The 22,677-nt window shown below is 35.4% G+C and overlaps 1 protein-coding gene across 1 annotated transcript in view; it reads left to right on the top strand.

Moving 5' to 3' along the window:
* slc35f1 (solute carrier family 35 member F1) overlaps positions 1–21,618 on the top strand; it is a 207,041-nt gene extending 185,423 nt beyond the window's left edge. Inside the window, exon 8 of the mRNA XM_087298906.1 lies at positions 18,092–21,618. Within this exon, the coding sequence (XP_087155032.1) occupies positions 18,092–18,316 (225 nt within the window). The 3' untranslated portion in view covers positions 18,317–21,618. The remainder of the gene's footprint in view (positions 1–18,091) is intronic.
* Positions 21,619–22,677: the final 1,059 nt, after the last annotated feature.

Here is a 22,677-nt window from a genome sequence, read left to right as displayed (position 1 = left end):
ACTGAAGGCATGTATTATGTTATCACAACCATATGATGTAGCAATAAGATCGTATACTGTGCATTTACACAGTGGCCGTATTCATCTATGTAAACACACCAAAAGCAACATTAACATTATAGCAGACACTGTTAAAAGCCCATTCCCAACCACTAGACATTACTGACAGGGTATTTGAGTGTCATCAAGTGCCTGAATGTTGTGTGACTGCTGTACAGGAGTTATTATAAGGGATTATAGATAGCCCAATTTAGCGATTTTTATTTTAGCATTTTTTTAAAGCATGACGGTAAACACGAATGCAGTTATGAATGTGTTAAAACATGTGCTTGTTTGTTGTAAAAAATCATAACAATGACAAAAAAATACAAATTTGCGGACCTTCTTACTACCGGGTGCAGCTATACGGCTGTTGTGGCTGGTGTATTCTGGGAAATTTTCTTACCCCTTGGTTTCGAGTGTGGTCTTGAAAAATCTCTGTTCGAAGGGGTATTTATCTCTTCCCCTTAGCCTTACGCTTTCAAGCTAAAAAGAATTGTGACACCTCTACTTCTTCACGTGAACGCGCAAAATCAGGGGTAGGTGAAAGGGGAAGGGCTAAGGGGTAGAATTGGGATTGTGCCTAAGTCAGTCAACTGTGGCCTCTGGTGGAATTGGTGAATGGCACTTGTGAGAGAAATTTAAGATCTTAAAAAACGTAAACAGCGGCCTCTGATGGAAACAAAAACAGCAAAAAAAACAAAACAAAAAAACATACAGTACCTCCTGGGACGTATTTGGTGCTCTCTAATGTGTAAAGAAGCACGTAATCAGAATGAGCCTGTGTTGCTATTAATGGTGATTACATATATTGTGATTGCATATATTGTCATGAAATATTGTCATTTAGTGCATTACTCTTTTTTTTCGGGAAATGACAATTGGTCATTCCACCAAATATTGGTTTCTTAACTCTTAGGGCTCTATTTTGATGGTCCATGCGCAGAGTGCAAAACGCAGGGCGCAAACCTCTTCAGGGCGTGTCAGGACGCGTTTTTGCTAATTTAAGGACGGGAAATCTGCCTTGCGCCGTGACGCATGTTCTAAAAGGGTTGAGATTATTTTCTTAATGAGTTATAGGTGTATTTTGAGAATAAACCAATTAGAATCTCATATCCCATTCCCTTTAAGAGCCATCTGCGTCGCGCCATAAGCGCATTCGCTATTTACAGGACGCAAAGTAAGTCTAAGTGGAAAAAATGAGCATTTCACAAGCAAACAGTTAACAGGTTTTTAACAGAAAACTGTTAAACAGAGCATCTACTGCGTGAGAATGAGAGACAATGGATCTACTTTCACATTGGCTCTTGGTCTTTAAATAAATAATTTTGTTTGTTAAGCGCAAATATTCGTTTCAAAACTATTTCTAAATTCAGTTCAAATTTCCAGCAAACGAATAAATGAATAATAATAACAAAATGTCTTCAAAAACCTGAGTTATATCCTAAAACACATGATATGCCCCTTTTGGTCTAAAACCTGACAGTTGGGCAAATCTAAGCTTTTTTTTTTAATAAAACAAATATAAATGTGGATATAATAAATAATACTGCTAATAATAATAACATTATTCAAAAGCAAATTGTTATGAATGAACTGAAAAAGCCTCCCGAGATGAAGAAGACATAAAAGCAGTGATTTTTCATATTTATGTAGGTTAGAAATAATATGTTTTGTAATATTTTAATCCTTTATATTTATATTCTATATCTATTCTTATTATATCATATATATATCCTTAATATTTAAATTTGTTCATATGTAAAGATATTTGCCTATTGCTCTCTTGTGTGTATTAAGCAGTGTGTAAGCGAGGCGCAAGAGTTTAGACCGGGTTAGTTTTGGTCTAATGAAAAATCTATTATAGTTTCTCAAAATAGCAACGCGCCAGCGGTCCGCCTCAGAACGCCTTCCTTTTTAGACCAGAACGCCTATGGGCGCACAAATGAGCGCTAATGCATTTGCTATTTAAACAGCGTAGCACAACGCCTACCAAAAGACTATTGCGCCAAGCTGAAACTATCAAAAGACTATTGCGCCACGCCTTGTGCCACACTGCGCCGGGTGTATGATAGGGCCCTTAAAGTTAAAAGAGATGTGTTGTTATAAAATCAATATAAAGCTGTCTAAACATAGCACCTTTCATTTTAGTTTATGCAAAAAAAAAATACATTTGTTAGAATTGTCATCACTATTTTACAGAATAAATCATGTGTATGTTCTTTATAGATCTATTGGAGTAATACTGTAGTTCCCAGATCTCATATTGGTTTTGAAATCAGCTTTTATTTATTAGTATACACTAAAAGGTATAATGCTGATAATTAAGTCTGCTAATTAATGGGAAGTGCTAATCAAAAACTATGGATTGATTTAGAAAGATTGTGCTCCAGATGAAGGCTGTTAGCATTGATTTGAACGTGTGTCTTGGCTCTACTCTAATCTCTCTTTTGTCTTCTTTAATGAAGCAGCAGCAGGAAAAATGCTGGATTACCAATTTAAATGCTCCTGTTAACATGCTTGAATTTAGGACAGTGAATAATTTAATAATGAATAATAGCTGAATAATTGTAGTTGTTGAAATCAATGAACATCACATTTGAAAGCTTGCTGTTTTCTGGTCGTTTTAGCTCATTTTAACTGAATTAACTGGCCAAGCCAGGCTTTTCATTCTGCCGTGTGTAGAGTTGATTAAAGCAGTTTTATTCTTTCATTTGTAAGCACTGGATATTTTACGTCTTCTGCGAACAGTAAGGTAGAGAAAATAAAAATGTTGTGTCACTACTAACTGAAATGATTTCCAGTCTCTTTTTTACATGCACTGGTTTGTGCACATGTATACATTCACCATCTCAGTCCCAGCTAATCCCCCTGCCAACCAACAGAGGTCATCATCACTGGAATACTAGCCGTTTACCGTACTCCAAATCCCACAATCCCGTTCTGGGGCTGATTGCCCATCACCTGATGGCAATTATGACTCGCACATACAGTACAGACTCCTATTGAAGTTCTTTGCGAAGTCTTGTTTTGCTAAGCAGACAATTCTGAGCGTTTATTATATTTCTCTGGACTGTTTTCCTGGTTGCCGACTTGTTGTTTTCCTGATTGTGATCGTTCTCTGCCTGTCCCGAACCCAGCCTTTGTATTTGTATATGATCTTATGTTGCCAGCCTTGACCCTCACATGGAAATTCATTTATTATAGCCCTCCGTGTGCCCTGACCGCTGCCCTGATTGACTACGCCTGCTTTAAAGCCCAGTTGCCCATTTCTATGAGTGTTACATGTTGTCTCTGTGAATTGTATTGTAAACAAAGAAGCTTGCAAATAGATTCACAACCTCCCTTATAGATACACTGTAGAAAATGCTGGGATCGACACAATCCGTTTGAAGAAATTAAATTAGCTTAATAGTTTTTATAAATTTAAGTGGATTGAACATAAAACAATTAAGTTGTTCACCCCACAAATTTAAGAAATGTGTTGTTTCAGCTCATTTTAATAAGTAGTTTGAACAAACAGCAAATGTAATTTTATAACAATTCTAATGTGAACTTCCCCATGTGCTCCTTTGTTCTGTTTCCCGCCGTTTCATTATGTTCATCCGTTCCACCTGTGTTCCTCCCCTGTGTATTATCAGTGTCATTACTGTAGGTCCTTGTGTGTTTTATACCCTTTAGTTTTGTTTAGTCATTGTCCAGTATTCTTAGTGATTTCTGTCTACACCCCAATGTTGTTTCTGAGCCTCCTGTATTTCCTATGTCCTTCATGTGAGTGTTTATCAATACATCTACATGTTTGATAACTCTTGCCATCCTTTGTCTTCCTAAGAGAGCCCGGGCGTGACCGTTAGTCAGTAGTACAATACTCACTAGTTTCATTCTTAACAATCATATGTGATTTGATTTGATTTGATTTATATATTTTTGAACAAAAATATCCTACATAAAATATCATTAACAAAAAAAAAGAAATCATATTCAAAACATTTGTGTTATTTAAAATGTATACATATACATACATACATATAGAAATTAACAAACAAAAAAAGTGTCCTAACTTGTACAATGTCCTTGTTACATTGATCCATAACCCCTTATTAATGACAAAAATAATGTTTGTGATTATTAAAAAAAAATCATTATAGTAAATACTTGCTTTTAAAAAATATTACTCGGTACTTAATTTATGATATGATCTCTTATCATTTTCTCTGGGGTGGCATGGTGGCTCAGTGATTAGCATTGTCACCTCACAGCAAGGATTCTGGTTCGTGTCCCGGCTGGGCCAGTTAGCATTTCTGTGGTTTTGCAAGTTCTCCCTGTGTTGGCGTGGGTTTTCTCTGGGTGTTTCGGTTTCCCCCACAGTTCCAAGACATGTGTCAAAGATGAATTGAGTAAACAAAATTGGCCTTATGTAAATGCAAGTGTGCATGAGTGTTTTTCAGTACTGGGTTGCAGCTAGATGGGAATCCACTTTGTAAAAAATATGCTGGAATAGTTGGCGGTACATTCCGCTGTGGCGACCCCTGATAAATAAGGGACTAAGCCAAAGGAAAATTAATGAATGAATGAATTTTCTCTGGACAAGTGCCACTGAATGCCCTTATATGGAGCTGACATAGGTGTGTATTTTGCAAATAAATACTTATCGCATACACAAGACGCTCCCTCAGAACACTTTAAATTCAATAACAGAAGAACAAGGTTAAGTACAAACTCATATATATACTCACGTGTTGTATATTGAGCAGAATGTGTCGGCACTAATAGCCTAGTGGTTGAGTGCGCTGACATATAGCACCATGGTGCTCACGGCGATCTGAGTTTGAATCCCCACTTGAGGTCCTTTGTTGACCCTTCCCCGCTCTCTGCTCCCAATACTTTCCTGTCTGCAGTCTCTGTACTTTAAAAAAATTAAGCAAAACGTTTTCGTGAGAAGTTTAAATGCGTGGATAAATGCAAAAAAATTTATACAATTATTAGTAAATGAGACCCACTGACCTTATAGCAGAAGAAAAATATAATAGGAAATATTGTGAAAAATGTCTTTGCTCTGTTAAACATCACTTAAAAAAGGAAAAATAAATAAATAAATATATATATATATATATATATATATATATATATATATATATATATATATATATATATAAAATTGTTATTATTATTTTTTTTATTATTACAAATTCATACGTAGGACGACTAATAATTTGATCTTTAGCCCCCTTGGCCCACCAAGTCAAATTACCTATACAAAAGACAACCCAAGCTCATTCTGATAACGTAGTCCCGTGGACGTTTCTGGAGGCGTCCAGGGAGGTACGTATTTGTGCAGTTTTTGTTTTCGCGAATCGGCGAGAGGCCGCTGTGTGTGCTTTTTCACATTTCGAATGTCTCTCCTGAGCGCCATTCGCGTCCGCGCTGATCTCGCTTAAATCCACCAGAGGCCGCTGTTGAGTGACAGTCTGTATGACTGATTGACTAGGCGACCGTCCAATCGGCTGAGCCACCCTCCTCCTCCTCCCCCCCTAAACCCAACCGGTTTTACCAATTGACCCACCCCCCGCTTGCTTCCTTAAACCCAAGCAATGATTTATAAAAGCCATCCAGAAAAAGAAAAGCCCTCGTCTGATTTTTACCAAGTTTTCGGATTTCACCACATTCTCATCCTGTCATGAACTTGTGCAGCGGGAAAGCACTCCACACGGAGGTAAGCGCGAAAAGGAACAGCGTCACACCGGCCTGTAGGGTTCGCTTAAAAATTAAAATGCAGCCATACGTAACTCCGGCTACATAAATCGTGGTCTCCAGAAACGTTTGCGCGACTAGGTTTTCAGAATGAGCCTGGGTTGACAAAAGAACAATATCCCATTACTATCTGATACATAATCCAATTTTAAAGCCATATTTCTGTAAGAAGCTAGTTGTATTTTTTATCAACGCATGGCGGTTTGTCCCTGGGACAGTACAATCCATCTTTGGTTCATAACTTTCATTCTGCAATATGACACTCAGAACACCTCGCATATTACAGTATGATTTATTGCGAACGTGAGCCTCCTTTTTTACAGGTTGTAATTACATCAGTGTACCCTTATTGAAAACTCCTTTCTCCCCCTAACGCTTGGGGGGAAAAGGGGGCACCGTGTGTCTGGCTTGAAATAGCACGTGCTTAATCATAGTTCTGCTGGCACGTAGAACTGCTTGATATATTTAAATGAACAACCTGACACACCGGCGATGTAAGCAAGAATATATTCCTCTCCAACAGATATTACTCTTGCCTTCCAGTACTGGAAAATCACCCAGGCTGTGCTTCATCTTCCATACCTTTGCCAGAACCATCTGCCTGATTTCTGTGCTGTGGTCTCTGCCTGAACTCTCAGGTGTGCTCCCTTGTAAAAAAAAGACCACAAATGGAAATATACAGGGAGTTTTTGCTTCATGTTGCAATTTAATTTCTCATAGTTGTGATTTAAATTATTGCAACTTTCTGTCTTGTATTTTTTGTAAATTGCAACAGTAAAGCTGTGTCCTAAATGGCACACTATGTAAGTGCATATGTACTTATGCACTTACACACTAACAGCTAGTGTATGTATGTGTTTTTTTTACTAAGCGGAAATTCAACCCGTTTCCTTGATGACGTTTGATGGTTGCCAAATTGAAAAATGAAATTGTACCGAATAATACCTGCTGTGAGTAGGATATCCATCGGGAGGCGCTATAATCTCTCTCATAGAAGAATTTCGCTTTCACAATCCAAAATAAATAAAGAAATCCAACATGTGCGCCTAATAGCTCCACTCCTTTCTCTACGTGAGCCAAACTGCTGTCGTTGAGTGTGTGAAGTGTCCATCATTACACACTTCATTTTACCGGTCGAATAAGTGCATCATCCGTGTAATTAAAGTGCTCTTTTTAGAGTTTTCAGTGTGAACGCACTACTTACACTATTTATACTACAAAATGGCCTAGAATAGTGCATAAGTATGTGTTTTGGGACGCACCAAGAGTCACACATTGTTTTCATGATAGCATCTTTATCTTACATTTGTAATGTGATCATTATTGTTTAAATGTCATACTGTAAATAGCTACTGCTCTATTATGGTGGCTTGAGAACGTAAACACTGTTATACTAAATAAATGTATTTTTCTTACTCATTTTAGACTCATTTTAAAGTGTTTCTCCTCCTAAACTTTTAAAGGTAAAACCACCAAACATGTTCATAACAACATGCTAATTCACTAATAGCCTACATACTGGAAACATGCTAATAAAATAAATTCATGGTAATAAGCCAAGTCTATCTACCTATCTATCTAACATCCATCCATCCATACTTTTTCAAACTTTTCATTCATCCATCCAGTCTTTTACAAACTTTTTCATCCATCCATACTTTTTCCAGTCATCTATCCCTTTTCAGACTTTTTCATTCATCCATCCTTTTTCAAAATTTTTCATCCATCTTTTTCAAACTTTTTCATCCATTCATCCATCCATCCTTTTTTCAAACTTTTTATTTCATCCATCCAGACTTTTTCAAACTTTTTCTTTTATCCATCTATCCTTTTAAAACCTTTTCATCCATCAATACTTTTTCCATCATTCATCCTTTTTCAAACTTTTTCATCCATCCATTCATCCATCTATCCATCCTTTTTATCCATTCATCCATCCTTTTTAAAACTTTTTCATCCATCCATGCATCCATCCATCCACTGATTTTCATCCATCCATCCATCCATCCATCCATCCATTCATCCATCAATCCATCCTTTTTCAAACTTTTTCATCCATCCATCCATCCATCCATCCAACTTTTTTATCCATCCATTTATCCATCCATCCTTTTTCAAACTTTTTCATCCATCCATCCATCCATCCATCCATCCATTCATCCAACTTTTTCTTTACCCATCCATTAATCGATCATTTTTCAAACTCTTCGTCTATTCATCCATCCATCCATCCTTTTTCAAACTTTTTCATCCATCCATCCATCTATCTTTTTACAAGCTTTTTCTGTAATTCATCCATACTTTTTCAATCCATCAATACTTTTTCAGACTTTATCAAACTAAACAATCTACTTCAAACAGGCTTTATCAAGCCACCATAAAGTTTGTCTTCAAACTTTAATATCTAGTTTAGCAAATGCACATGTATTCTTGTATTTTTATGTCATTTGCAACACATTATTTTGCACAATAATATCTTTATTGCAAAATTACGACTTGATTTCTCCATTCATTCATTTATTTCCTTTTCGGCTTAGTCCCTTTATTAATCTGGGGTTGCCACAGCTGAATGAACAGCCAACTTATCCAGCATATGTTTCACGCAGCGGATGCCCTTCCAAGCTGCAATCATACACATTAATTCACACACATACACTACGGACAATTTATCCCACATACCACATTTCTTGGGACTGTGGGGGAAACCAGAGCACCAGGAGGAAACCCACACTATCACAGGGAGAACATGCAAACACATAGAAATGCCAACTGATCCAGCCGAGGCTTGAACCTGCAACCTTCTTGCTGTGAGGTTACAGTGATAACCAATGAGCTCTAATATAAATTAGGTAAATATATTAGATTTATATCTACTGAATTCTGTCACTGTTTTGGAGCACACTAGCTTAAAATACCCTTAAAAGTAATCTTTATTTGGTCATAACTGTGACTGAAATACATATATTTAGATGAAAACTAATGCCTTTCACTCTTATAATATCATATACCAACCTAAAAATGCTGCTCTGTGGCATCACACTGCCTTTATTCATTGTTCCTATGCATATTTACCAGACTAGACTTTCAAAAAAGCAACTGAATAAAAAGCCACACCAGTCCATATACTGTAGTGTCACTGACTTTTATTGATTGATTATTAATATTCATTCTACTGTGACGCTCGAGAAAGGAAAGTCTGCAGAGAAACGTGTCAAAGTTTGTTTAAAATTCTCTGCGGATTTTCTCTAGACTTCAAAAGCTTAATGTCTATCACTGCAGGGTGCTGGAGTGTTTGTGTATGTGTGTGTGTGTTTAGCAAGTAAGTTTTTACTCTTTCACTGTGATCCTCTTTAGTAAATCTTTTAGATGTGATGTGATCAGTGTTGGGCACATTTCTTTGAAAGAGTAGTTAGTTATAGTTACTAGTTAATTCTCACAAATAGTAACTGAGTTACATAATTATAAAAGTAACTTTTTCGTTACTTAAAAAAATAACTTATTAGTCAAATGAATATAAAATAAATAAAAATATTGTACACTGATCTACACTATTTTAATGTTGCTGTGGGACAATGTGAGAGACGACCATCAAATTCAACATATCATTCTAAATATCATCATTACTATAGTCGCACAATAAAACACAATAGATGGTTTAGAACTTTAAGTATTTATTGCACAGCCCACAACTCACTAGACTTGCAAACAAACAAGTATAAATATAAATTATTTTTCATATACATTATGAACTGCTTCCCTCTGGCAGGAGATATAGAGTCCCAATGTGTAGCTTGAACCGTTATAAGAAATCTTTGTACCTGTTTTAGTGGGTTTATTTAACAAGAGTTTATCTTAATTAGCATTATAATTATTGTAAACTACTGTATTGTGTATTGTTTTATTTTTTGTTTTTATGGAATGTCTGCACAAATTTCCTGTCAAGGACAATAAAGCTTAACTACTACTACTACTACTACTACTACTACTACTACTACTACTGCTGCTACTACTACTACTGCTACTACTACTACTACTACTACTACTTCTACTACTACTACTACTACTACTACCACGACCACCACTACCACTACTACTATTACTAATACCACCACTACCACTACTACTACAACTACCACTACCACCACTACTACTACTACTACTACTAACACTACCACTACTAATATTACCACTACCAATACCACTACCACTACTAATACTAACACTTACACTACCACTACCATCACCACTACTACTACTACTACTACAACTTCTGCTACCTTAAAGAGGGGAAGGTAGCGCTTATATTTCCAGTTTGCAAAAGTTACCTTTAAACTTGTTTGAATTGCCATCGTTCTGACTCCTAGTCTTTGGTGTGTGTGACTGACTGTGCATGTGCTTGTGTGTGAACACCCGCACTACTCTGCCTCTGATTGACAAACAATAAATATCCACTCTATCTAAGCCAATCTTCATGTTTGTCAGTTACACCACGTTCACAGACACACCAATCATCATCACTGGTTGGTTATGTGTCCCGCCCCAGCCCCGAACACACACATACCCACCCCAAAGAAAGAGAGGTCCTATGGCTGAGAGAGACGCTGCTCGCCTAAAAAAGGGATTTATCTCAATTATAGTAACGCGCATTTTATGTCACTGTAAAAAAATCTTGGCTGCCTTAAATTAAGCAGAATCAAATTAATCTTGTTAGTCGATTAAACTTATATTATGTTAAACTGACTTAAAACAGTTTGCGTAACTTTAGTTAGAACATGATTAACTTAGTTTAAAAGTTACAACAAACTAAAAACATAAGTTGTCATGACTAATTGATCATATCATTTTTTTACAGTGCAGTAATGGTAATGATGTGGTAATGGGGGACACAGTAATTCATTTGATTACTCGTTGTTGAAAAAAGCATTGCCGTTAATAATGGTGTTTATTTATTGCGCCATTATTCCCATCTCTAAATGTGATTAGCTAAAAACACTAAATCCTTATTGTATATAAGGCTTATAGACATGTTTTGATACTTGTGTTCAATAACCAGCTACATTAGCTTAATGTTTTTTTGGTAAAACTTTATTTTGATGGTGCATTTGAGTATTAGTAGACTGTCTGCTTAATATCTGTTGATACTGCTCCTTCAATAGACATTTAACTGACTATAAGAAACTTTGCAAGTACATGTCTTACTGTAACCCTAACCCCAATCCTAACAGTCTACTGTACTTATAATCTAATGAGAATTAGTTTGCATGTAGATGCAATGTAAGTTACATTCAACCAACGGACCATCAAAATAAAGTGACAACAGAGCTTCCAGTATGCATTAAAGCACTGTAAATAAGCATTAATGCAGTTACTGTTATAGATGTTTCTGTATTCATTTAGACTTTTATTAGCTGGCTGATGTTAAAAGTTCATTTTTATTACTGTTTGTTCTTATTGAGGTCTTTTTGTGAGTCTATAAAGCCAATGGACAGTCATTGTTTCGCTAGAGAACATCAGATTTTATTGAATGTTGTAATGAAACTAGATGTAAGAATGATACAATGATGTAGTAAAATGATGACATTACAGTTTTATGTGATGCTATTTAAGGAGTCTGTTGCCTTCACAAGAATATACTGGCTGAGAAAGACGTTAGTGAAGAGAAAACTAAAAAATAACAAGCCGCTAGATTTCCTTGGTGTTTACAGTATTTATGTTTGTACGTGGTGTCGCAGGTGAGAGATCACACGGACACATAGCAGTTTTAATTGCGTAGGGCTATTTATTCATTCATTCATTCATTCAATCAATCATTCATTCATTCATTCATTCATTTTTCAGTTGGCTTAGTCCCTTTATTAATCTGGGGTCGCCACAGCGGAATGAACCGCCAATTTATCCAGCACATTTTTACGCAGCAGATGCCCTTCCAGCCGCAACCCATCTCTGGGAATCATCCACACACACATTCACACACACACTCATACACTACGGTCAATTTAGCCTACCCAATTCACCTGTACCACATGTCTTTGGACTTTGGGGGAAACCGGAGCACCTGGAGGAAACCCATGTGAACGCATGGAGAACATGCAAACTCCACACAGAAACCGAGGATCGACCCAGCGACCTTCTTGCTGTGAGGCAACAGCACTACCTACTGCGCCACTGCATCGCCTAAGCTATTTATTATTTATATTTATTAATGGAGGCAGGGTAAAGTGCACAGATGGGCAGGACATGGGGGACATGGAGTTCGGTGTCAAAGGGTCTGGTGACTGTGCGAAGGGAAGTGCCAGTCAGGGTCCCCAGTAGAAGAGGAGTGTTTGCAATCTTGCCATCATCATGCTTACCGTCTCCCACGACGGCATCTGTTAAATACTCCTCTTCCAATGAGCAGCAGCTGTCTTTGATCAGCATGCGAGGAATGCTGATTGCAGTGTGGCAGGTCTGCCCCATCCTTCAAAAGTTTCAAATGATGTTGTTATTAAAACCGTAAATCTATGGATTGCTATTAATATTGTGAAATAATAATAGTAATATTATCAAAAAAATGTTTTCATTTATACTGTATAGTTTTTGAAAGCTTGATTCTGATTGGCTGATGAACATTATAAGAAATCGTTCATACAAAATGACTTTTCCATTCCAACTCGCTGATTTTCAAATCGTCAAATTAAGTCAAGTCAAGTCGTTAAGTCAAGTCAAATCAAATCAGGTCAAATAAAGTCAGGTCAAGTCAAGTCAAAATAAGTCAAGTCAACTTAAGTCGTCAAATCAAGACAAATCAAGTCGAATCAAATCAAATCAAATCAAATCAAATCAAGTCAAGTCAAGTCAAGTCAAGTCAAGTCAAGTCAAGTCAAGTCAAGTCAAGTCAATTGAAATGTTGTGTCTTACAGGACTATGGTGCTACATTGATAAACATCATTAATATGAATACAACACTGGATGTTAGAGCTGTTTTAAACCTATACATGACTAACATATCGGAGCGGTATTCTAAGTATACTAACTACTTTATATAGTTTGTCCATGTAAATGCGCTTGACTGATTGTCTATGAGCATTACACACTTTTCTCAAGTTTTTAGAGCACCAGGTTTAGAGCCACTGTTTACTGTAGCAAGTCCGCATAAACCGAAAGCTGCAACCATTTTTTTTTTTTGTATTGTGATGCAGTTCCTAGAGAAACGGAGTATTAAATGAGAAAGCACTGGGCGTGGCTTGTTTTTTTACTGCAAGCTGATTGGATGTAGTAAAGTAGGCATTTTATTCAGAAAGATCGGGAAAATGGTTTTAAGAGAGTTATTACAACCTAACAGACACCTCCTCCGCCTCACCATTTCGGTTTGTTGTCCAATCTGACAGTTAGAGGGGAATGATAATGATCATTTTTAGATTTAAACTTTTTTGCGGGTGCTCCGGTTTCCCCCCCACAAGTCCAAAGTCATGTGGTATAGGTGAATTGGGTAAGCTAACACTGGCCATGGTGTATATGTGTGAATGAGTGTGTATGGGTGTATGCTGGATAAGTTGGCGGTTTATTCTGCTGTGACGAGCCCAGATTAATGAAGGGACTTAGCCAAAAAGAAAATGAATGAATAAATGAATGAATGACTGTGCAATAATGTGCAAAAGAAAGTCAATATTGGTTCCAGGCATGCAGGCTTCGACCACATTACAGATTCATATCACTACGCTGAATGATTTTAGTTATTTCATAGCCTACAGATATCAGTAATCAAATGAAAACTAAATAAAGCAGGTTTTGGATGAAATGCTTAAGAAACTGCACTGTATTTGATTTGATTTATTTATTTTTTGAACAGAAATATCATACATAACATATCATTAACAAAAAATGGTGTGGGATGAAGCACAACCTCATTATTTTCCCACCCCATTACCACATACATAATTCGTCTGTTACTTAAACCGTGGTTTCTTCTTTTACTTATCTCATCTTTTTACACAAAACATATTTTATCTTTTTGACATCATTAACTAATTATATGTTTGATTCCATTTGTACTTTTACATTTTGTAAGATAGACCAAAAAAAAAAAAAAACATAGTACTGCAAATAGCCATTAATTAAAATTTCATCATACCTTTGTCATTTTATCCTTTTTCAATCACCTTCATCACGATATTCCTTAAATAATAAATATTTATACAACTTTTTAAATTGATTATTATCCTGTCATTGTTTGAGAGTCTGATCTAGACTTTTTCATAATTTCACACCATAGACAGACATACACAAACTATTTAAAGTTGTCCTTGTTTTCAGCCTCCTAAAATGTAATTCTTCTCTCAGATTATATCCCCCTTGTCTTTCTTCAAAAAACGTTTGTATGCATTTCGGAAGTAATTTAATCTTTAAACTTAAATTGTGCTGTTTTAAATTTAACCAAACCATTAAACTTAAGAATCTTTAATTTAAAAAAAAATTGTTCTATCAGTCTGATTACTTTTTTCTGCATTGTACATACGGATCGTAAATTCGATTTATATTTATTCCCCCAAATTTTAACACAACAACTCATCTATGACAACATAAGTGTGTAATATAATACATTGATTTACTGTCCAGGATAAACCTTGCTTTACACACTATTGCTACAGTTTTGACTAATTTTGATATCACGTTATTTATTTCCAATACAACACCAAAAAACTTAATTGCATATACTCTTTATATAACTTCATTATCAATTTTTAAATCTTCATTATGACTTCTTTTTATCTTTCCAACTGCACTGTAAAAAAATATAATTGACATTTGACAAATATATTGACAAATATTTAACAATATTATTGTATTTTTAATTCAATAAATGCAGAATGGTGAGTGTAAGAAGCTTGTATTTTGGTAAGGAGCTATGTTTTATTTCGCTACGACATATATTGCGATGTAAATATAATATCACCAGATGATTTGAATAGCTCTATTTGGAAAGATTTAATTCATTAAGATCGACTGGGATGGTCAGGTCAGAGATGATCAAGTGCATCTGCATAAAATGTAATAAAGAACAAGTATATATACTGTAAATACAACAGAGCAAAAATAAAAGCGAAATAAACAGTGCTTTATGTTTTTTTGGGGGAGTATAACAGTATTCGAGTACAAAAATGTAACAGTCAAACATAAAATAACATGTCCATCATTGTATAAAAAATTTAATATATTTTAATAAATATTTTTTAATCTTTAATAAACTGTCTAATCCTGCAATGTGCGGATTCACACAGTATTGCGATATCAATGCTCAAACGATATTGGTGATGTTCATCCACAGCTCACAGCTTCTAGATGAAAAACTATTGATGTGATTTAAAGATTGAGTGACGGCAAGCAGAGTGAAGCTTTTGGCATTTCACTTTTCAAAGTGCTGATTGTTGCTGCTATTTTCAAAGCGCTGACAGGGGTATTGAGTCCCCTGCTTGACCGAACTGCGGAGAAAAATATGATCTTTAATGCAGTGCTCTGAAATGCAATTTTGTTTTTACGTTTGATTTCAGGGAGTCATTTCGACACATGGCTATTGGTGAATATTAGCATAGCTGTTAGATTTTCTTTTAGGATTTAGTCTTTAAAGCAGCTTTCTAAGAATCAAAAATATTGTTCATACATATCCAGTTTCCCCCACAAGTCCAAAGACATGCGCTATAGGTGAATTGGAGGAGTGTGTGGGTGTTTCCCAGTGATAGGTTGCAGCTGGAAGGGCACTTGCTTGCGTAAAACATATGCTGGATGAGTTGTCAGCTCATTCCCCTGCGACAAGAGCCGAAAAGAAAATGAATATATATATGAATAAAGATATAATCAAATCAAATATTAAATACATATTAAAAATAACCAAATAGTTATTTTAGATATAATATATACATTTATTATTATTATTATTATTATTATTATTATTATTATTATTATTTTATTGTTATTATTATTATTTTGTAAAATATAAATGTATGTAAAATGTTCAAATAATAATAATAATAATAAGTATAAAATCATATGTTTTAAATGTATATATATTGTATAAAAATAATAATGTACAGTTTTTTATTTAATTAACATTATGATTCTTTTTGATTTGTTTTACGATTTGTTTATTTATTAATAGATTTTTATATCATGTATATCATGTGATCATATTATGATATGTATATACATATATCATGATATCATATATCATGTGACTCGATAGATTTGTTTTTATATTATGTGGCTTTTTATATCATGTGACATCAGGAAAACACGTGAATGCATTATAAAGTTATTAAAATAATAACCTAAACATTATGGGAGTATTTCGTTACATAATTTAAATCAAATGGGTTTGGCTGACAATGATATATGTAAAACTCTGAAATAAAGCATGGCAACATGGTGGCTCAGTGGTTATCATTGTCACCTCACAGCAAGAGGGTCACTGGTTCGATTTCCCACTGGGTCAGTTGGCATTTCTTTGTGGAGTTTGCATGTTCTTCCCGTGTTCATGTGGGTTCTCGGGTGCACATTCCAAAGAAATGCTCTATAGGTGAATTGGATGAACTAAATTGGCCGTAGTGTGTGTGTATAGGTGTTTCCCACTACTGGGTTGCTGCTGGAAGGGCATCCGCTGTGTAAAACATATGCTGGATAATTTGGCGGTTCATTCCCCTGTGGCAAACTCTGATGAATAAAGGGACTAAGCAGAAGGAAAATGAAATAATTAAAGCATTCTGGTAAAAATGCATGTTTTTCCACTGTGATCCTACATGTAATGATATGTATCATTGTATCATCTAATTATAGCATGTGCTTTGTCCTTTGGTCTCACAACATATTTTGAACTATTGTTCATTTATTAATAGCTACCCATCATAATACAATCACAGTCGTTTCTGCAGACGTGCTTTTCTCCATCTCTAATACAACTGCTGCTTCTGCTCATTAGTTCATTCTCACTGGAGTCTCTTTCTTCTATTGAGTCTTCATGTCTTTTAGTGAAAAATGACCCTCATGTGACACATTTATAGTTCCTTTTTTAAAACCGGGCAACCTCTGGAATAGCCGTCATTACACCTTGTGGAAAAGAGCATCAAGGGAGAGTTCAGACAAAAATGGAAACCCTGTCATTATGTATTACTCACCCTCAATTTGTTCCTATATATATATATATATATATATATATATATATATATATATAGGAACGATACATTTGAACAAAACAGATTTATTAAATGGATATATTTGTTAAAATAATATTTTAGTTACCGAAAATGTTTATAAATAGAAAGATAATTCATCAAAATTTTTGTGAAATATTGGAATAAAAAATTACAAACATCAAAATTTCAACAAAATTTTATACATTTTTTTTGTTTTGACTTTTGCTCTTTTTTTAAATTTTCTATTTAATATTTTTCCCTAACATATAAATTTGGGTGTGCTTATTTTGGACCATCATAAGTTTTGTTAGATTAGCTCCAGATTTGGTTTCAGTATTGACTAATTTCATGTAAATGCACAAATATAATATTTTTAAGCATCCTATAGAAAATATTAATCCTAAAGAAAATATGAATTTAAATGAGAGATTTGTGAGGAATGTGCTGTGTTTGTTCTTGTCATTTTTCTGATGATTGATACAATAACTGACATGTGCTTCTTCCTTTACTGATTTAAATGCGTTTTGTGCTCGCGATTTCCTGCTATTTGTCTTTGCTATGGCCACCATCAGCTGTCAATTGGTCAATTTCCAAATTAGTTCAACTTATGCCACTGGGTAGATTAATACTGAATGTGTGTCGCTGGTATTACTTGGCGATAGGGTTAAGAATAGAGTATATGCTGGTGTTTATCTGACTACTTCATAACCGTGCTGGGCGTTTCTCTCCATCTCACACTGAATGCAGATGACCAGTCATAACAGACTGAGTCATCAGACCAATCAGCACAGATTAGCATCAATCAAAGGAGGGGTTTGGGAACAAATGAATCAATGAACAAATCATATGGGAGTCATTGGGATAATTAGGTAAAAAATAAATGCATATTATAAGACAATGACTTTTTTTTTTTGACCTTGCATGCATATCAGCCTGTTGTCGAAGACCCCCAAAACCAAAATATGACCTTTTTATAATGCATAATAGCAGCTCTTTAATGTTCAATCCACTCAAATTGGTAAAAACTAATAAGTTAACCTAATTCCTTCATGTTGTCCCAACTCAAATCGATTGTGTAGAACCTTTCACTTTTTTACAGTGTATTATTTTTACACTATTTTTTGTTTGTTTGTCTCCAGTTTTCAGGACTCTACCTGCTGTCCTTCTTCATCATCGTCCTGGGTCTGGTCCTCTACTCCTCCTCCTCCACCTACGTGGCACAGGACCCTCGCGTGTATAAGCAGTTCCGCAACACGGGAAACGCCCTCACAGACACGCCCACGTCCGGCCACCTGGAGCCCTCAGTGACCTATACCAGCCTGGGCCAAGAAATAGAGGAGGAGCCTCGCATACGAGTCGCCTGAAGGGGACGTGGCCTCGCAGATCAATCATCCACTGCCCCGCCCAGCAGTCTGTAGAAAAGCGAATGATATCGATCACCGAATGATGTAATCAACCACGTAGCAAACGAGTACACTGTGATCACGAACTGTCAGTAGGTAGCAGTGACTTCTGAGTTATCAGATCCATCATGTATAGAGATGACTTCACCTCATTGCCTCTTTTCCCCGCGGCAATTTAAAGGGACAGTTCATCTAAAAACTTGAATTTACTCAACAGTTTCAAGTGGTGTATGTTTGGAAGAATTAGAATTAGATCGTACAAATTCATTTGAATTTGCCACTAAATCAAGAAGTTGCCAATTGCCGTGAGGCTGTGTTGTAATAACTGGGATAACCTGCATTTAAATTATATATACTGTATGTAACATCTCACTCTTCACTTTGTATTCAGTCATTCATTTTCCTTTAGCTTAGTCCCTTTATTCATCAGGGGTTGCCACAGCGGAATGAACCGCCAACTTATCCAGCATATGTTTTACCCAGATGATAGCCTTCCAGCTACAACCTAACACTAGTAAACATCCACCCACAATCTCATCCACACTTATACACTATGGCCAATTTTGTTTATTCAGTTCACCTGTAGCGCACGTCTTTGGACTTGGAGAAACCAGAGCACTCCAAGGAAACCCTTGCAAACACAGGGAGAACATGTAAACTCCACACAGAAACACCAACTGACCCAGCTGGGGCTCGAACCAGCAACCTTCTTCCTTTGAGGCGACAGTGCTAACCACTGAGCCACCACACCGCCCACACTTTGTATTTAAAACTTACAATTATTTACTTGCTTGTTTTTATTTTCACTTTTTTTTACTGTTTCCTCCCCTAAGATATGTGATTATAGCTTAATAAACACTTTTGAAAATATTGACAAAATAAATTTTGATTAAAAAATGTAACTTCATTTAACTAAAGAAATATTCATATATTCTTTCAGTATTTTAATGGATAATTCTGAAAAATTTTCCATATTTGGGAAGTCAATGGTGTCCATTATTCTTCAAAATATTTTGTGTTCAATAGTAATAATAATAATAAATACTCAAACAGATGTGGAGCAAGTAAATAAGGATCAAAAGAAATGTTGTTTTTAGGGTGAACTGTCCCTTTAAGTGTGTAGAAGGATTTGTGCTGACTGTTTTTGTCTAAACGCTCAGTTGTGGATGTTTTATCTTCTTATACGAGCACAAAGGGTTCATTGTATTTGAACATGGTTTGTCTAACAGTTTCATGGACTATTTTTGCTTTATGTTTTAATTCTATCTGACAATGTCTCTGGAAAAAACTGCATTCTGAGTTTTAAATGCTGATTTGAGCCAGTGCCTTGCCATGTTACATTACATTCGCTGATGAGAAATCATGACTTTAGAGGAATAGTTCAATCCAAGAATGAAAAGTTGCTGTTAATTCACTCTTACGCCATGCAAGATCAGGTGACTTTTTTCTTTAGTACAACATTAAAGAAGATTTATTTAAACTGGATTTATTTAAATTGGTCACTGGTTAAATAAAATGCAAGTCAACGGCTGCTGGGATTTAAAAAAAGTAAAAAAAAAAACATATACAGGCATATACAGCATTAATACCCGTGGCAAACTTTAGATTTTCAAAAACTCAACAATACACTCTTGGCAAATTGACTACCCTTTCGTTATGTTCGTGGCTGTTTTTGCCCCATTGACTTCCATTATAATGACATCTTTTGATTGCAAAGCCTTGACACCATATTATTATGTATTCTTGATTGTTTGTTGTTTTCCCTGTTGGAAAGAAGTCAAATTTGTCATGTTTGCCAGTGGTTCCAAAACAGCCACTAACGTAACGAAATATGAGCAATACACAAGAGTTAGGTTTAAATCAGTGTTCTGTTTAGACTAATTTAGAATCATTTATTTCTTTGAATGTTGTAAATAACGTTCAGTATCTTGTATTCACCTTATTCTCTGCCGACGAGCGGGCGCTGCCATTTGAATCTTTTTGGCTTGAGACTTCCGGTCTCATTCACTTCCATTCATTTTTTGACGTTAAAACTGCTTGTTACGCTGCTTGATGTTGCAATTTGATATTTTCTTATTATATTATTCTACTTGGTCTGTATAGTCATGCAAACATTTGTTTGTAGAGCAAGTAGTTTGACCGTTTTCTGCCGTTTATTATTTCTAGTCATTTCTCCCATAGGCGACTGAATCGGAAGTTCTAAGACAATCGCGAAAACAGGCGCACTTCCGCATTTTAGAATAAGGCCAATAGAACAAATAGTTGTCCTTAAGAAGACCTCAATGTAATGTCAGGGGGTCAGTTGGCATTTCTGTGTGAAGTTTGCATGTTCTCCCCGTGTTGGCGTGGGCTTCCTACGGGTGCTCCGGTTTCCCCACAAGTCTAAAGACCTGTGCTATAGGTGATTTGGATGAGCTAAATTGTCCATAGTGTATGAGTGTGTATGGATGTTTCCCAGGGTTGCAGCTGGAAGGGCATCTGCTGCATAAAACAAATGCTGGATAAGTTGGCGGTTCATTCCACTGTGGCAACCCCCGGATTAATAAAGGGACTAAGCCGAAAAGAAAATGAATGAACGAATGAATGTAATGTCAGGAGCCTTAGATATTACCTTTGTTTTTTAATACCGTCAAAATAGTGGCAGCCGATGAATTGCATTTTATAATTTTTACTTTCAGCTAAAAATCTTCTTTAAAGTTCTACTGAATGAAAAAGACACCAAAACTGTATATGGACAGAAAATGAGTAAATTTTGGAGTTTTTTTTTAAATTCTGGGTGAACTGTCTCTTTAAAAATACAGCGCCATCAGTATTGGATCTCATGTCCTGAGTGCATATTGTATTATTTGCTCAAAATAATAAGTATTTCCATACATCAGCCATAACTGAAAAAGGGTAAACAAAGATTGATCTCCACCCGTCTTTAACTGTTATACATTATTCAATTTTTTTATATATATATATTTGTTAAGTTGTTTATTTTGTTTCAATTCAGCCAAGGGTACATGCATTTGTATTAAATATAAAAGTCTGTGTAATAGCAATTGATTGTAAACTTGTAAAGTATTTTGCTGCACTTGCTTTTGTTTTATAAACGGTTCAGTCTTAATTATCATATTATTTGGATAAAATCCAGTACAATACATGTGTAAATTAATTCTGAACTGACTTTTTTTCTTCTTTAAGTTGTCATTTAAATATAAAAAATTCTTAATGTGTCTGACTTGCTCAAAATAAAGTATATTTGTCTTAAACTCCAAAAACATGAGACAAGTATTTGACCTTGCAAAACTAGCTAAGAACGCATTTGATTTTAGCATCATGGATTATACACTCTGGCCACTTTATTAGGTACACCTTACTAGTACTGGTTTGAAACCCCTTTGTCTTCGGAACTGCCTTAATCCTTTGTGGCATAGATTCAACAAGGTACTAGTAGTATTCCTTAGATATTTTGCTCGATATTGACATGATGGCATCATGCAGTTGCTGTAGATTTGTCGCCTGCACATCCATGATGCAAATCTCCTGTTCCAGCACATCCCAAAAGTGCTCTGTTGGATTGAAGTCTGGTGATTGTGGAGGCCATTTGAGTACAGTGAACTCATTTTCATGCTGTGGGTTTATTTTATTAAAATTTTGGGTTTTCACAAAAAAAAAAAAAACTCTGAGAAACTGAAGGAAATGCAAAAAGTGTTGTAACTGTCCTCACTCTCCCCTAAATCATTCTGTTTACTCATACTGTTTACAAATGACTGTTGTGCAGCCTTTTACAATAAAGTTTAGAGTTAAGTTTAGATATTTATTTCAATATTTTTATTTATTATCCTTTTATTAACTCTCATACAAACAAAATAAATACAACAGAAATACAATACCTTGAGGAACTAAATTAGCATTACAAATACAGAGCAAAAAGGATATGTATTTTACCCTTGCTGTGGGGAAATAAAGCGTTTATCTTCTGAATATTTATTAGGTAATAATCGAAGAAGACCGTGATTGGCTATGAAACGCTTGCTTCATAATTGCGAATTAGATCAAGCAGGTAAGTTCCAAGCAACCTCAGCATGATTTTATTTAAAAGCTACTAATTTATTTAAAAGCTACTAATAAGTGTTGCCAGATTGGGCAGTTTTGAATTTGATTGTAAAAATAGCTTAGATGGGTTGACAAATATTGAGGAGGTTAGGGATTAGTTTGTTGTAACTTTTAAGAATTTGTAGTCTGGCTGAGCTGTTTCATACATGCTCAGCTGCTTTTTAGCATCCTCTGCATCTAAAGGTAGACCTAACATCTTTTGCAAAAATCTTTTTCTCACA

Source organism: Danio rerio, chromosome 20 (assembly GCF_052040795.2).
Source record: "Danio rerio strain M-AB ecotype USA chromosome 20, GRCz13ab, whole genome shotgun sequence".
NCBI classification, from domain to species: domain Eukaryota; kingdom Metazoa; phylum Chordata; class Actinopteri; order Cypriniformes; family Danionidae; genus Danio; species Danio rerio.
This window is presented reverse-complemented; position numbering and strand designations above follow the sequence as displayed.